We start from the raw sequence: 17447 nt of genomic DNA, 5'->3' as shown, positions 1-17447 counted from the left end.
TACCAAAACAGAGGGGCGGGGTTGGGCGCTTTGTTATTGTTTCAATTAAGGATTCTTGCTTTAATTGAGCCATCTATGTTTTCAATCTTAATTTATTCATCCCATCCACTATAACCATACATCAAATCAAGTTACTTGCTCAAAGCTGTTATTTTCAACTCCGAGAGGCCCATCCCCACCCCCACCAAGAATACCAGAATCAGAATTCGTAGAGGACATTTGTTCGAAAACCTGAATGCTGCCTTTCAAGATGGGTGTGGTTCTGTAGAAGACTCCATTTTAGAGATAGAAATGGTTCTACCCAACGGGACCACAGAGAAAGGTGAGGACCATGGTGGAGTGCTGAGGGACGCCTTCAGTGAATACTGGGACAAATTAATGAGGAAGTGCACAAGTGGGACCACAATACAAATTTCCATGACAAGGCATGACATGAAGGACTCATGGGAAATTGTTGCAAAAGTAATGGTCCTTGGATATAACATGGTAGGCTACTTCCCTATAGTATTGGCCAAGACATTTCTGCATCACTGTCTTGGAGAACAGATCAAATCAGAAGACCTCTTGGCAACATTTTTGCAGTCCATACCAAGTGAGGAAAGGGTAATCGTCGAACAGTCAATCCTAGATTACTCGTCGAACAGTCAATCGTAGATTACTCGTCAAACAGTCAATCCTAGATTACTCGTCGAACAGTCAATCCTAGATTACTCGACAGTTGCTGGGAGTGAAGATTTGTTGGATTTTCTTGAAGAACATGATGTCAAGATTGTGATCAATGAGATGAACTGGCAGAAGATGTTGCTTGAAGTCACCCACAAATAAATCATTAAAGATCCTGCCTACATTGCTGAGTGCTGGAACGGCATACTGAAAAGGTTGAAGATGCCTCATGGGGGTTTGGATGAGGTGCTGGGGAGCCTCACACCAATAAGCAAGAGAGTTGCTGCAGCTGTTAAACCCGATACCTTAACCAAGAGGAAACAAACGATCATGGACTTTTTAAAGGAATCCTTCTACCCCCCCCCCCCCCCCCCCCCCCCCCCCAATTGTAAAGTGGTTATCCCACTGGCTATAGGGTGAACGCACCAATTTGTGAGTCGCTCTGGCTAAGAGCGTCTGCTAAATGACGTTAATGTGCCCTTGAGCAAGGCACTTGACCCTGATTGCTCCTGTAAGTCGCTCTGGATAAGAGCGTCTGCTAAATGACTAAAATGTTAAAATGTTAAACAAGTACATAGGCAACTGCTCAACCGACCGCCTAAAGCACTTTCTCCGATTTTGCACAGGTAACATCAATGTTGAACAATAATAATTAAGTAGCCCACCTCCTAGCGTGTGTTTGTTTGATATTGCTTCTATGGAGGTTAAATGCAAATGTAATTGAGTGTTTCTTTGTTCTGTCTTAATTTCTTATACAGGTTGCAGACGTCCTTGTGTCTTCAGCCATTCACATCCGCTTTGTTGAATCCAAGAGTGACTTTGTGAGAAGCCCCCAATCACACACCTGCGGATGTGTTTTTGAGATCCCCAACACCTACACATCATACCTTGAGATGTCAGAGGTATTCACCCAGGTCCTGGATTCCAATGTGTGGGTGATGGACATAATTTAAATGTAAGTGGGACATTTTCTCTCTCTCTCTCTCTCTCACACACACACACACACAATGGACTTGCTCAAATCAATAATGTAGCATTAGGGGTTGAACTGTCAAAAGTGACCAGGGAGGATGGTCGTTATGTTATTGGGGAGCGGTACACATGTATCTGTCTTGTTCCACCAGGCTACCTCACCCAACCCTTCCACCACAAGATATGTTGACAACACATTCAACAACTACATTCACAATGTTATGTTTTACCCTGTCTTACTTTCTTAAACAGGTGCAGATGTCCTTGTGTTGAGACCAAGAGTGACTTAGGAAGAAGCCCCCAGACTGCTGATGTCACACCCTGGTTCTGGGACTCATTATGTTGAGCCAGGGTGTGTGCATTCTATGTGTTTATTTCAATGTTGGTAGTTCTGTTGTGTCTATTTCTAGGTGGTTGTATGTTTGTATTGAGTGACTCCCAATCGGAGGTAACGAGTGTCAGGTAACGAGTGTCAGTAACGAGTGTCAGCTATTTCTAGGTGGTTGTATGTTTGTATTGAGTGACTCCCAATCGGAGGTAACGAGTGTCAGCCATATTTATACTGTGTGTTTTCACCTTGGGGTTGTGGGTTTTTGTTCCTTATGCGGTCAGTGTAACCGTGGACTTCACGAGTCGTGTTTTGTTTGTTATTTAGATACTTTAATATAATAAAGTCATGTTCATTTCACACGCTGCGCCTTGGTCTACTCTCCTTTACGACGATCGTGACAGAAAAACCTACCATACCAAGACCAAGCAGCGTGTCCAGGAGCAAGGAGATTGGACATGGGAGGAAGCGCCGGGTAAGGAGATCGAGAGGCTGGCGATGGCCCAGGTGGGCAAATCGTGGTCCTGGGAGGACATGCTCGGGGGCAAGGGACCTTGGGGGAGGATCAAGGCCCTGGCGAGAGAGGAGCAACGGCGGCAGCAGGGCCATCGTCGGAAGGACGAGAGGCAACCCCAATAAATTTTTAGGGGGGGGCACACGGCATGGACGACGGAGGCAAAGATGGGGCGAATCCAGGAGGCCACCAGGCCAGGGGTACACCGCCCTGTACGTCCTGTGCGGATGCCTCACACAGAGTGTGTGAGGGTAGGCATTCAGCCAGGACGGGTGGTGGCCGCTGTTCACTCCAGGCCTCCTATCCGTCCCCACAGCCCGGTCCGGCCTGTTCCTGCCACACGCACTAGAACTACGGTGTGCGTCGCCAGCCCAGCCCGGCCTGTTCCTGCTCCACGCACTAGAACTACGGTGTGCGTCGCCAGCCCAGCCCGGCCTGTTCCTGCTCCACGCACTAGAACTACGGTGTGCGTCGCCAGCCCAGCCCGGCCTGTTCCTGCTCCACGCACTAGAACTACGGTGTGCGTCGCCAGCCCAGCCCGGCCTGTTCCTGCTCCACACACTAAAACTACGGTGCGCGTCGCCAGCCCGGTCCGGCCTGTTCCTGCCACCCGCACCAAGCCTACGGTGTGCGTCGCCAGCCCGACCCGGCCTGTTCCTGCCACTCGCACCAAACCTACGGTGCGCGTCGCCAGCCCGGTCCGGCCTGTTCCTGCCACCCGCACCAAGCCTACGGTGTGCGTCGCCAGCCCGACCCGGCCTGTTCCTGCCACTCGCACCAAACCTACGGTGCGCGTCGCCAGCCCGGTCCGGCCTGTTCCTGCCACTCGCACTAAGCCAGGGGTGCGAGAAGTCAGCCTGGTAAGGCCCATTCCTCCTCAACGCACCAAGCCAGGGGTGCGAGAAGTCAGCCTGGTAAGGCCCGTTCCTCCTCCACGCACCAGGCCTACGGGGTGCGTCGTCAGCCCTGTCCGGCTCGTTCCTGCTCTCCGCACCAGGTCTGTGGTGCGCGTCGCCAGCCCATTCCGGTCCATTCCTGTTCCACGCACCAAGCCAGGGGCGCGTTTCGTCAGTCCGGCTCCGGCCAGCGGGGCTAGACAGGACCAGGGGTACTGTGGGGGGTGTATCGGAGGGTGGTGGTCTAGGCCGGAGCCAGAACCGCCACCGAGGAGGTATGCCCGCCCAGCCCTCCCCTGTTTGGGGTTTTTGAGGCGTGGTCGCAGTCCGCGCCTTTAGGGGGGGGTACTGTCACACCCTGGTTCTGGGACTCATTATGTTGAGCCAGGGTGTGTGCATTCTATGTGTTTATTTCAATGTTGGTAGTTCTGTTGTGTCTATTTCTAGGTGGTTGTATGTTTGTATTGAGTGACTCCCAATCGGAGGTAACGAGTGTCAGCTGTCGGCTCGTTATCTCTGATTGGGAGCCATATTTATACTGTGTGTTTTCACCTTGGGGTTGTGGGTTTTTGTTCCTTATGCGGTCAGTGTAACCGTGGACTTCACGAGTCGTGTTTTGTTTGTTATTTAGATACTTTAATATAATAAAGTCATGTTCATTTCACACGCTGCGCCTTGGTCTACTCTCCTTTACGACGATCGTGACAGCTGAAGAACACACATGCTGTACAGTGTCTTCCTTGTTGTCCTCATCCTGGACTTTTCTTTCAAACACACTGACATTGTTACAATTTCAATATCACAAAACACTAGCAGAATTGATGTTATAAGCAGTTTTTGGGAATGCATGTTTTTTTCCTCCCTGCCCCTTCACCCAACATGCCCATCAAAACTACACCTACACAATATCAAAACTATTTTCACACATATAATAATATATTAAGTTGAGAATACTCTGAAGGTTGACAATTTTATCAATTGTGCAATTGTGACTGAAAAGGCTGATGAACAGCATGTCATTTTGGTCTATATGGAGCCAGGAAACAGAGCGTTTGTTCTGTTTTAGTTTTTTTCTAATCATAATTTCTAATTGCACACAGCCTAGATGTTTAGATTTCTATAGACAATCAGAAAGAAGAAACTGAGGTTTCTAATACATCTACATTTGCCAAAAAACTATAAATAATTAGTGTAAGGGCTCTGTCTTCACTTCTTTTTTTTAAACGGCGGTTCCACAGTGCGCACTCGCCACAAGCTGAGGTGGATGCGGTGTTGGAGTCAGGCGCAGGACACAGAAGCTCAGTCAAAACGACTTTACTAGTCAAACAGACAATACAAAAATAAGGGGCCTCGAACACTGGAGGCGAGCGATTACGCATACAGTGCGTAAATACACTATAAACACAAGAACAAATATAAACATCAACGGACAGGCGGACAATCACACACAACTGCAAACAAAACTAAAGGAAACGTATAGGTGACCTAATCAATACATAACACGAAACAGGTGCACTAACAAGACAAGACCAAACAAACATTGAGACATCAAGCGGTAGTAGCTAGTACTCCGGGGACGACGAACGCTGAAGCCTGCCCGAGCAAGGAGGAGGAGCAGTCTCGGCGGAATTCGTGACAGTACCCCCCCCTTGACGCGCGGCTCCAGCCGTGCGCTGACCCCGGGCTCAATGTCCAGTGGGGGCGGAGGAGTCTCTCTTATCTCATTGTCCTGGAGTGGACCAGCTACCACCGGCCTGAGGAGAGACACATGGAACGAGGGGTTAATGTGATAATCATTAGGCAGTTGTAACTTGTAGCAAACCTTGTTCAATCTCCTCAGGACTTTAAATGGCCCCACAAACCGCCGACCCAGCTTCCGGCAGGGCAGGCGAAGGGGCAGGTTTCGAGTCGAGAGCCAGACTCGATCTCCAGGTACGTATACTGGACCCTCACTGCGGTGGAGATCAGCGCTCGCCTTCTGCCGACGGATGGCCCGCTGCAGATGGACATGTGCAGCGTTCCACGTCTCCTCCGAGCGCCGAAACCACTCATCCACCGCAGGAGCCTCGATCTGGCTCTGATGCCATGGTGCCAGAACCGGCTGATACCCTAACACACTGGAAAGGGGTCAGGTTAGTAGAGGAGTGGCGAAGAGAGTTCTGAGCCATCTCTGCCCAGGGAATATACCCCGACCACTCCTCCTGCCGGCCCTGGCAATAGGATCTCAGAAACCTACCCACATCCTGGTTCACTCTCTCCACCTGCCCATTACTCTCAGGGTGGAACGCCGAGGTCAGGCTAACCGAGACCCCCAAGCGTTCCATGAACGCCCTCCAGACTCTAGAGGTGAATTGGGGACCCCGATCAGACACTATATCCTCGGGAACCCCGTAGTGCCGGAAGACGTGGGTAAACAAAGCCTCAGCAGTCTGTAGGGCAGTAGGGAGACCCGGCATTGGGATGAGACGACAGGCCTTAGAGAACCGATCCACAACGACCAGAATAGTGGTATTCCCCTGAGAGGGGGGAAGGTCCGTAACAAAGTCCACCAAGAGGTGAGACCACGGCCGTTGTGGAACGGGCAGGGGTTGTAACTTCCCCCTGGGCAGGTGTCTAGGTGCCTTACACTGAGCGCACACCGAGCAGGAGGAGACATAAACCCTCACGTCCCTAGCCAATGTTGGCCACCAGTACTTAACACTAAGGCAGTGCACTGTCCGGCCAATACCTGGATGTCCAGAGGAGGGTGACGTATGAGCCCAATAAATGAGATGATCACGGACCTCGAGCGGCACGTACGTCCGACCCACTGGACACTCTGGGGGAGTAGGGTCGGTGCGTAACGCCCGCTCAATTTCCGCATCGACCTCCCATACCACCGGTGCCACCAGACAAGACTCCGGCAGTATGGGAGTGGGCTCAATGGACCTCTCCTCTGTGTCATACCGCCTGGACAGGGCGTCTGCCTTACCGTTCTGGGACCCTGGGATGTAGGTTATCTTAAACACAAACCGGGTCAGAAACATGCTCCACCTAGCCTGACGAGGGTTCAATCTCCTAGCTGCCCGGATGTACTCCAGGTTACGGTGATCAGTCAGAATGAGAAAAGGGTGTTGAGCCCCCTCAAGCCAATGCCTCCACACCTTTAGAGCTTGAACCACGGCTAACAGCTCCCTGTCCCCTACGTCATAATTACGTTCCGCCGGGCTGAGCTTTTTAGAATAAAAAGCGCAGGGATGGAGCTTAGGAGGCGTGCCTGAGCGTTGCGACAGTACTGCCCCAATCCCGGCCTCTGACGCGTCCACCTCTACCTGGAACGCTAAAGCGGGGTCCGGGTGCGCCAGCACCGGAGCCGAAGTGAACAGGTCCTTCAGTTTACCAAACGCCCTGTCCGCTTCAGCCGACAACTGCAAACGCACCGGGCCCCCCTTCAGCAGGGAAGTAATGGGAGCTGCTACCTGTCCAAAACCCCGGATAAACCTCCGGTAGTAATTGGCAAACCCCAAAAACTGCTGCACCTCTTTAACAGTGGTTGGGGTTTGCCAGTTACGCACGGCTGACACACGGTCAATCTCCATCTTCACCCCTGACGCGGACAACTGATGACCCAAGAAGGAGATGGACTCCTGGAAAAACAGACATTTCTCTGCCTTGACATATAAGTCATGCTCCAACAGCCTCCCCAACACTCGGCGCACCAGGGCTACATGCTCGGCTCGTGTAGAAGAGTACACTAGGATGTCGTCAATGTACACTACCACACCCTGCCCATGCAGGTCCCGGAAGATCTCGTCCACAAATGATTGGAAGACTGAAGGAGCATTCATTAACCCGTATGGCATGATGAGATACTCATAATGACCTGAGGTGGTACTAAATGCCGTCTTCCATTCATCTCCCTCCCTAATGCGCACCAAGTTATAGGCGCTCCTGAGATCCAGTTTTGTGAAGAAACGCGCTTGTGTAATGATTCAGTCATACTCGCAATCAGAGGAAGAGGGTAACTGTATTTAACAGTGATCTGATTGAGACTACGATAATCAATACACGGGCGCAACCCTCCATCCTTCTTCTTCACAAAAAAGAAACTCGAGGATGCAGGGGAAGTGGAGGACCGTATGTATCCTTGTCTCAGGGACTCGGCTATGTATGTCTCCATAGCCGCCGTCTCCTCTTGAGACAGAGGATACACATGGCTCCGCGGGAGTGCCGCACCTGTCTGGAGGTTTATCGCAGAATCTCCCTGTCTATGAGATGGCAATCGCGTCGCCCTAGTCTTGCTGAACACGAGTGCCAAATCCTCATACTCAGGGGGAATGTGCATTGTGGGCACTTGGTTCGGACTCTCCACCGTGGTCGCCCCAACGGAAACACCTAAACATTGCCCAACACACTGGTCAGACCACTCCTTGAGAGCCCTCTGTTGCCACGAAATGGTGGGGTCATGGATGATTAACCAAGGAAGCCCCAGCACCACGGATACGCAGGAGAGTCGATCAGGTACAACTGAATGATCTCCTCATGACCCCCCTGCGTCTTCATCTTTAGTGGCGCTGTGACCACCCTAATCAACCCAGATCCCAACGGGCGGCTATCTAGGGCATGGACAGGGAAGGGTGCATCAACGGGCAGGAGGGGAATCCCTAACTTAATACAACATTTCCGATCAATAAAATTCCCAGCTGCGCCTGAATCGACTAGTGCCTTATGCTGGGAATGAGATGCAACCTGAGGAAATACCACAGGTATACACAAGTGAACAACAGAGAGCTCTGGGTGAGTGACGCGCCTACTCACCTGGAATGACTCCCCAGTGCGTAACCTGTTGCCCCGACTCCCTGGAGACCCTCCCCAGCACCTAGCCGCAGTGTGTCCTCCACGGCCACAGTTGGTGGAGGGGACGGCCCCCCTCGGGCTCTCTCTCCTCCTCTCTCTAGCGCCAGCACCCCCGAGCTCCATAGGGCTAGGCTCGGAGATGCTGGGGGATGGAATGGACGGCCCAAACTCGGGACATCCGCGGGTGGCCAGCAGGGTATCCAGACGGATGGACATGTCCACCAGCTGGTCGAAGGATAGAGTGGTGTCCCTGCAGGCCAGCTCTCGTCGAACGTCCTCACGTAGGCTACACCGATAGTGGTCGATGAGGGCCCTCTCATTCCACCCCGCATCCGCCGCTAGAGTCCGGAAATCCAGTGCGAACTCCTGTGCGCTCCTCTTCCCCTGTCGGAGGTGGAACAGACGCTCCCCCGCTGCTTTACCCTCAGGAGGGTGATCGAACACAGCCCTGAAGCGGCGGGAGAACTCCGCGTAGCTGATGGTGACGGCGTCTATTCCCCTCCATTCGGCGTTGGCCCACTCCAACGCCTTGCCGGAGAGACAGGAGATGAGGGCGGAAACGCTCTCATATCCCGAGGGCGCCGGGTGTATGGTGGCCAGGTAGAGTTCCACCTGAAGGAGGAACCCCTGACACCTGGCTGCGGTGCCATCATACGCCCTCGGGAGTGAGAGCCGAATCCCACTGGATTCCGGAGCTGGTCTGGTGGGGCTGGCCGATGGTGGTGGTAAGGTAGGAGGAGGTGTGGGCACGCCTCCCCTTTCCCATCGGCGCAGGGTGTTCATCACCTCTTGCATGGCGGAGCCGAGTTGCTGAATCCTGGCGTCCTGGCAGCTGACCCGATCCTCCAGCGACTCGGTCGCCGCCGCTGCTCCTGCTGACTCCATAGTATAGGTGTGTGATTCTGTCACAAGCTGATGTGGATGCGGTGTTGGAGTCAGGCGCAGGACACAGAAGCTCAGTCAAAACGACTTTACTAGTCAAACTGACAATACAAAAATAACGGGCCTCGAACACTGGAGGCGAGCGATTACGCATACAGTGCGTAAATACACTATAAACACGAGAACAAATCTAAACATCAACGGACAGGCGGATAATCACACACAACTGCAAACAAAACTAAAGGAAACTTATAGGTGACCTAATCAATACATAACACGAAACAGGTGCACTAACAAGACAAGACCAAACAAACATCGAGACATCAAGCGGTAGTAGCTAGTACTCTGGGGACGACGAACGCCGGAGCCTGCCCGAGCAAGGAGGAGGAGCAGTCTCGGCGGAATTCGTGACAGCACTCGCCACTCAGGAGTAGCCTAGTTTGTAAAAAAATTGTAAAAAATTTGTTTTAGTCCAAAGTTTGTGTTCATGGGTTTACATTTTCATAAACTAAAAGGGCAATTGACAACAAAAGTCAACATTGCTAATATTTTTTCTAAATATGTAGAAATATACTGTTACTTAAAGGCACAATTCATATCCATTGATTCTCAAATAATATGACTGGTAAATCCCTAGTATATTTCTGAGTGGTGAAGGGAGTAGAGGGAGAATGAAATATGCCTACAGTCTCAGTCAAGCATACCACCATGGACTCTCAGGGGTTTAAAAGTACTAACAGCTCTTCCCTTAGCGCGAGGTAGAGGTCAATGGCCCTGTATGCATCCACAGGAACAGCAAGATTGTTCTCTGCCATGATGTAGGAGCACAGGATGTGCACATCCTAATCACAAGCTATGTCATGACGGTGGTCACACTGGTCCTCGCAGCTGGTTATGTCCTTTTGTGACACACCACACAAGTAATCATGTGTATCATGCAACTCTGGAACTGTGTGCATGACATCGGGCCGACCATGGGGGACATTCTCGTTCTTTGAGGGTATGGATCAGGTGACTGTTCCAGGTCTCTTTGTAGCGTCCAATTCATCCATTTGAGGTAGAAATAATAATAATGAGGTATCATGAACATATCAAGCCCTACAAGTGCCAAAATAAGAAAACAAATATAGTTCTATTTCACCATAATGTGGGACTACCAGTAGCCTATCCTACATGTTTTTGCAGATGTTATCGCAGGTGCAGCGAAATGCTTGTGTTTCGAGCTCCAACAGTACAGTAATACCTAGCAATACACACAAATCCAAAGGGTCACCAGGGGCAGCATGTCCGCTCAACTCAGAGCTCATGAGAAGATTCTATACCTGTTGCTAGTTGGGGTTGGCATTGGCATTGCTAGTGTGTTGGCATGTGGAAGGCCTCATGGGCAAGAGACTGCTATGATATTGTTGCCATTCCCCTGAACTTTAGGATTGTATAATAGATTATTGCAACTACTGCTCCAGATCTTGTGGTTCTGCTACAGGCCATAGAGAATAAACTGATAGGCCTATGTGACTGATACTCGGGGGTGGGGTCTATTGATTGAACTTGAAGTTGGACGCTTGTGTGCCCCAAATTAGATCTTGGAATTCATATGGAAAACATGAAACATCTGAGGGAACGTATAAAAAAAAATCAAGGGAATGGATAAAAAATCAGAGGGAACACATAACAAATTAGAGGGAATGGATAAAAAATCTAAGAGAACTGATTCAAAAATCAGAGGGAATGGGAAATAAATCAGAGGGAATTGGTTAAAAAAATCTAAGAGAACTGATTCAAAAATCAGAGGAAATGGATAAAAAAATCGAAGAGAACTGATTTTTAAAAACGAGGGAACAGATTATTTTTTCCCTCTCCAACATGAGCCCTAAGGGGCTCCGTAGGGTCCTGACATGTTGCATGTTAAAAAGGTGGACTTTGTATCGTTTATTGCATTGATTGGTTAAAAACTGCACAGTGCAAACAAATAAGAAATTGGAGAAAATAGGCATTTTTTGTGACTTGTGAATGCTTGTGAGTGCAGCTGAAAGTTTTTTTGGGACATAGGGATTTTACAGCAGAGGCATTACAAGGAATCCTGTCGATATATGTTCCGTCCACACAGCCCCCTGAGCCTATGTAGGGTAGTGATTTGGATTATCACTGAAGGGGTTTGGCATTTTGGGATGAATAACATTTTTGTATTGTGTATGATGGTGCCCCCCACGCCCACCGCCTCCATTTCCCACAATGGATATTTTAATGTTTTGTTCACTGCCGGTACAGTAGGTGGCGGTAATATGCCAATAGGTATAGTTTGCCATAAAACCTTAAAGAAGAAGAAGACAAAGTAGCCTAACTGTACTGTTGTGGGCGACAACATTTCATGTCATACAAAGAAACAATAGCTTCCACAATGGATCGGGTAAGTCTGCTTTTAACAGTATAGGTGTGTTGTATAAAATGTCTAGGCCTAGTTTTCGTCATCTTTGATCCTCCACATTCCTATGTTCGGTTTAAATGGCCGGATAAAAGAAAACAAGACGGTAAAAATGTGTATTTTTTTACTTCAACAAAGTAGCCTACTACTATATAATGTTTAGGAATCTGTGACTATGACCTAAACATCTCTCCTTCCTCCCAAAGGGTGCACATGTTCACATCCCTTAACTGATTTCGAACACATTATCCATTATTTGACCAGATACTCAAGTGGCCGCTCTTACAAAGAAAACAAATGTTTTCAAAAATGGAAGGCAATCGGGAAGAGGCAAGATCATGTGGGACCATTATAGCCAATGAGAGGGCAGATATGCGTGTTTCCACTAGTTACCACAATCACAAAATCAAACGTCTATATCGTATTTTTATTTATTTAGGGTTAGGCTTAAAGTTAGAAGTATGGTTAAGGTTTAAATCACATTTTAATAAGATCAATTGTAGAAATGGTGTGGTTTATGATTTTGTTTTTGGTAACTAGTGACGACCAGGCACTGCTCCCATACAAAGTTTATTTTTTCTCAAAGTTGCCGAGATGTCACGTGTCCTACTTTTACCAATACACTCCTAACCTAATCGTTACGACATTTATATTCAATCAAATAAGCCAGAAGCCAGATTTTGGGCCCAGTTATCCCTCTCTCTTCGCCTCTTCCTCGCTGTTTGAAAGGAAATGACTGGTATAAGAAGTATGGTGGAAACTAGCCCATGCCACCACCAACATAATGCTCTTAGATTTGTGGGTTGTAGTGAATGATTGAACATTTCAAGTAAAATGAGATTTTCAAGGGATGCACCCAAATCAATCAGAGGTTTAGACTAAATTAATACAATATTTGGTTTAATGATGAACTGTTTAATATTTCTTATGGCCAACAGGACAAAGCTAGCCCATTCCCCTCCACCCTCCAGGAGTCCCCAGGTCAAACGCCTCCCGGTACCGCTTTACTGCAGGGTCTGGTCGACTGCAGGAAAACACCGGGGCAGAGTGGAACTGAGAGAGGAGGAGGAGGAGGAGAAGAGAAGGAAGATGGAGATTTGATTTCATTAAGTAAGAACCATGGTGTGTAGATTACACTACAGTCTGCTTCTGTAACAATAGTGGAGGTGCATAAAGATGGCGGCCCACATGTACCTACCATAAATTCCTAATTTTGCTAAGTTCACTGTATTGTACATTGCTTTCATTTACTGTTTTTTTTGGTATGGTCATTAACACAGTAAACATGATCCCAATTTTAGCTTCAAGACGCCGGCAATATGAAAAAACAAAAAAGTAGATTGTGCTCATTTATTGGAAAATTGAACCATGTTGTGCACCGTAGTTTCATAACTCAGTGGATAGTGCTATAACAATGACATCATATAAAAATTCTGCCATCTTTATGCACTTTAGTCATTCAAAAATTATATTTCACCTAATTTTAACATTCTGTCATTTTTATTTTATTTTTGTGTTTTTTTTAGTCATTTAGCAGACGCTCTTATCCAGATGGACTTACAGTTAGTGAATACATATTTTTTTATACTGGCCCCCCGTGGGAATCGAACCCACAACCCTGGCGTTGCAAACGCCATGCTCTATCAACTGAGCTACATCCCTGCCGGCCATTCCCTCCCCTCCCCTACCCATAAAGAGAGCATGTTCAATTTAATAAAAAACATGTTTTCCCATCTCAACACATTTAATACAAATATTACTATACTAAGTGCCTATGTGCCAAAAAAGTTACCGGGTTGACAGTAACAGGGGACTACTGAAAACAACAAAAAACATTGGATTCATTGGTAAAATAGTCCTTTAAATCAGCCATCAATTCACTTGTGACAGGAAGCTTGTTTTTTGCAACAGTTAGTGGCAATTTAATGCGATCTTCAAACATTTGTATTTGTTAAAAGATTTCTTGCATGTCTATGTATGGGTAAATGGTTTGACTTGCTCAGTTTTCCACCAGAAAAGAGCTTAAGGTGACAATTGATGTAACGCTGTTAAAAACACCTGTTTTTCAGAGACATTTTTCAAATTAATCAGATTCATAGAGGCATATTTAATCTGCACATGTGCTAGCACGAGCAGCGCAAGTTTCCTTTATTTGCGCGAAAGTATGCATCTTAGAAATAGGTTTCACATACAAACTTTATATGTCCGAATTTGGTAGTAAACATTTTTAGATTCGCAATTTTCAGCATTTATCAAAGTCCCATCAGGTAGCCTGATTTCAGATGTACATGCTATTCAATATCTTTGTTTCACAGGGGACAGCCCTAACCGTTGCTCTCTCAGTGGGAGGGGCTTATCATCTGGGGAGCCTCGACAACATCATGATGCTGACAAGACAGAGAAGAGTCTCTCCAGATCAGAACGTCTCAAACACCAGCAGAGATGTATAGGGAAGAATCCTCACAACTGCTGCTTTGACTGTGGGAAGAGTTCTACTAAACAGAGGGAATTTATCATTTACCAACGGATTCACACTGGAAAGAAACCGTACCGCTGCTCTCAGTGTGGGAAGCGTTTTGCTGCATCTAAAACCTTAAAATCTCAGAGAATTCATACAGGGGAGAGGCCTTACCCCTGCTTTGATTGTGGGAAGAGCTTCAGTCAATCAGGAGCCCTGACTAAACACCAACGCATACACACAGGAGAGAAGCCTTATAGCTGTGATCAGTGTGGGAAGATCTTCAATCAGTCAGGAAACCTGACTACACACCAGCGCATACACACAGGAGAGAAGCCTTATAGCTGTGATCAGTGTGGGAAGAGCTTCAATCAATCAGGAGACCTGACTAAACACCAACGCATACACACAGGAGAGAAGCCTTATAGCTGTGATCAGTGTGGGAAGAGCTTCAATCAATCAGGAGACCTGACTAAACACCAACGCATACACACAGGAGAGAAGCCTTATAGCTGTGATCAGTGTGGGAAGAGCTTTGCTCTATCCGGTCACCTGACTACACACCAACGCATACACACAGGAGAGAAGCCTTATAGCTGCGATCAGTGTGGGAAGAGCTTCAATCAGTCAGGAGCCCTGACTACACACCAACACATACACACAGGAGAGAAGCCTTATAGCTGTGATCAGTGTGGGAAGAGCTTCAGGAAGTCAGGACACCTGACTTCACACCAACGCATACACACAGGAGAGAAGCCTTATAGCTGTGATCAGTGTGGGAAGAGCTTCAATCTATCAGGAGACCTGACTTCACACCAACGCATACACACAGGAGAGAAGCCTTATATCTGTGATCAGTGTGGGAAAAGATTCAGTCAATCAAGGACCCTAACTACACACCAACACATACACACAGGAGAGAAGTGTTATAGCTGTGATCAGTGTGGGAAGAGCTTCAGGAAGTCAGGACACCTGACTACACACCAACGCATACACACAGGAGAGAAGCCTTATAGCTGTGATCAGTGTGGGAAGAGCTTTAATCAATCAGGAGCCCTGACTACACACCAACGCATACACACAGGAGAGAAGCCTTATAGCTGTGATCAGTGTGGGAAGAGCTTTGCTCTATCTGGAAACCTGACTACACACCAACGCATACACACAGGAGAGAAGCCTTATAGCTGTGATCAGTGTGGGAAGATCTTCAATCAATCAGGAACCCTGAGCAAACACCGGCTCACACACACTGGAGAGAAACCGTACTCCTGTCTATGTGGAAAGAGCTTTGCTCTTTCAGTGTCACTGAAAAAACACCTGAAAGCACAAACATGTTGTCTTTCATCTCCCTCCTCTCCGGCACCGGTTCCAGATCCCTAAATAAAGTTTCAATAGAAAACATCTGGTAAAGAGTCATCTATATCCCATTCTCTAACAGTTTACTAAGTCTGATTACCATGGTAACCTGTGTAGCATACAGGTTACCATCTGGATCCATATGTATCAAGCGTCTCGGAGTAGGAGTGCTGTGTGTGTGTTGTGGGGTGGGGGTGTTCAGAGCTGTATCTTATTTCAAAAACTTATATTATCCATTAAATAATGTAGAATAATGTTTCAACAATAGTAGGTGTATATTAATGTGTGAGGGAAATAGCCTTGAAATGTACATCTTGTCTCATACAATCATTGGTTCCTGTAGGTGCTGGGTAAAGATATGAGGGGGAGGCGGTCAGAACTTTTGGCAGAACGCCCAGAATATGTTCAATAAGTTAAGATAGGAGAAATGTGCAGGAACCAAATGTTAATTATGAATTAATTATGAATAATGTAAATCATGCATTTCTGTGTAAGCAGTTTACAAGAGAACTAACGGGACTGCCCCGAAAGAGCTCCCGACCAACGTGTACTATGGTGCATAAAGTTTGTTGGAACTTCTCCAGCTTGCTGATAATAAAGATGTATTCATTTAATTTTGACTTTGAGTCCCTGGTGGTAATTTCCGCTAAACATGTATTCAATACAAAAATAAATTAAATCCATTATATCTTACGTGAAGGAGATGTGTCGCACTGCATGAGGCAAATGGTGGTCACACCAGATACTGACTACCTTTTTTTAAGGTATCTGTGACCAACAGATGCATATCTGTATTCCCAATCATGTGAAATCCGTAGATTAGGGCCTAATTCATTTATTTCAATTGACAGTTCTTTTTATTAACTGTAACTCAGTAAAATCTTAGAAATTGTTGCATGTTGCATTTATATTTTTGTTGAGTGCAATAGTTATTGAAGAAACAAATTGAATAAATGAATGGGCCTACTACTGTTTTAGGTGAACTGTTTCAACATGATTTACACCCATCAGAGTATCTGTGCTATAAAAATCTCAACAGTGGAACTGCCCTGCACATATCATATGTCCAAGAGAAATGTAATGAGGTGCCTAAAATCCTGAGCTCGGTGCCAGAGAATACAGGTCGTGCTGAGTACCTTGGGACTAAAGAGAGACTGCACCCTGAGAATCACAGTACCTGAGAGTACAAGTTCAGATTTAAAACACAGGATGCAGAATGTGGGTACAGCTTCCCTGGAGCAACTCTTGACTGTCACAGGTAATATATCATATCTAATTGTAATAATTCATTAGAATCATTCAGACCTGCAGGTGAAGGTGTCTTACTCCACAGAGGAAAAGGAGAGAACACTGACCTGTAGCACCACCTGTCTTCTGACCGACAACCCCAACCCCACCTACATCTGTAACAAGAACGGACAACATCTCCATGACCCTACTTCCCAACAATACTCCTGGAATAGAGAGAGAAGGGAGGAAAGTGTAGTCACAAGGCTGAGACTGGGACACACAAGGCTCAATAGTACATTGAAAATGGTGGGAAACATCCGACTGGGAGGTGTGATCATTGTCAGGAGCATCTGGAGACAGTAGAACAGTGCCAGAAATATGTGAGGGAAAGGGAGCGATTGTTATTCATTTTAAGGAGTAATGGGGTTGAAGAGTCAGGATTAAGTGAACTGCTGGGGAAATCTTCGGAGGATGTGGTATTTAATTATGTATTTCGTTTCCTTAAGGAGACAAGAATATTGGGCAGGATTTAGTCCTTCACTGTCTCTGGTCCACGTTTGGAGGAAAAAGGGGGAAGCTTGCAAGCCAAAGAACACCATCCCAACCGTGAAGCACGGGGTGTCAGTATCATGCTGTGGGGGTGCTTTGCTGTAGGAGGGACTGGTGTACTTCACAAAATAGATGGCATCATGAGGAAGGAAAATTATGTGGATATATTGAAGCAACATCTCAAGACATCAGTCAGAAAGTTAAAGCTTGGTCACAAATGGGTCTTCCAAATGGACAATGACCCCAAGCATACTTCCAAAGTTGTGGCAAAATGGCTTGACCTCAATCCTATAGAATATTTGTGGGCAGAACTGAAAAATCGTGTGCGACCAAAGAGGCCT

The 17447-nt window shown here is 47.2% G+C and overlaps 1 protein-coding gene across 2 annotated transcripts; it reads left to right on the top strand.

Annotated features, from left to right (window-relative positions):
• Positions 1 to 11445: 11445 nt before the first annotated feature.
• On the top strand, positions 11446 to 15810 carry LOC311119838 (uncharacterized protein). 2 transcript variants are annotated; one of them, XM_084194498.1, is made up of 3 exons: positions 11446 to 11498; positions 12452 to 12635; positions 13829 to 15810. In XM_084194498.1, the coding sequence occupies exons 1-3, from the start codon at positions 11460 to 11462 to the stop codon at positions 15349 to 15351; spliced, it is 1746 nt and encodes a 581-aa protein (XP_084050624.1). In that variant the 5' UTR covers positions 11446 to 11459; the 3' UTR covers positions 15352 to 15810. The 2 variants fall into 2 exon arrangements, with proteins under 2 accessions (XP_084050624.1, XP_084050625.1); XM_084194499.1 differs by lacking the exon at positions 11446 to 11498 and adding an exon at positions 11540 to 11619.
• Positions 15811 to 17447: the final 1637 nt, after the last annotated feature.

Source organism: Coregonus lavaretus, assembly GCF_964263955.1.
Source record: "Coregonus lavaretus genome assembly, contig: HAP1_SCAFFOLD_55, whole genome shotgun sequence".
Taxonomy (NCBI): Eukaryota; Metazoa; Chordata; class Actinopteri; order Salmoniformes; family Salmonidae; genus Coregonus; species Coregonus lavaretus.
The sequence above is the reverse complement of the archived record's forward strand: the minus strand, read 5'-3'. Positions and strand labels throughout refer to the sequence as shown.

Excerpts from the sequence above, each read along its gene's own strand:
- LOC311119838 (XM_084194498.1), top strand. The coding sequence starts at position 11,460 with ATGTCATACAAAGAAACAATAGCTTCCACAATGGATCGG. Across the intron at positions 11,499-12,451 it reads TAGCTTCCACAATGGATCGG|GACAAAGCTAGCCCATTCCC; the intron begins GTAAGTCTGCTT and ends TATGGCCAACAG. Across the intron at positions 12,636-13,828 it reads TTCATTAAGTAAGAACCATG|GGGACAGCCCTAACCGTTGC; the intron begins GTGTGTAGATTA and ends TTTGTTTCACAG.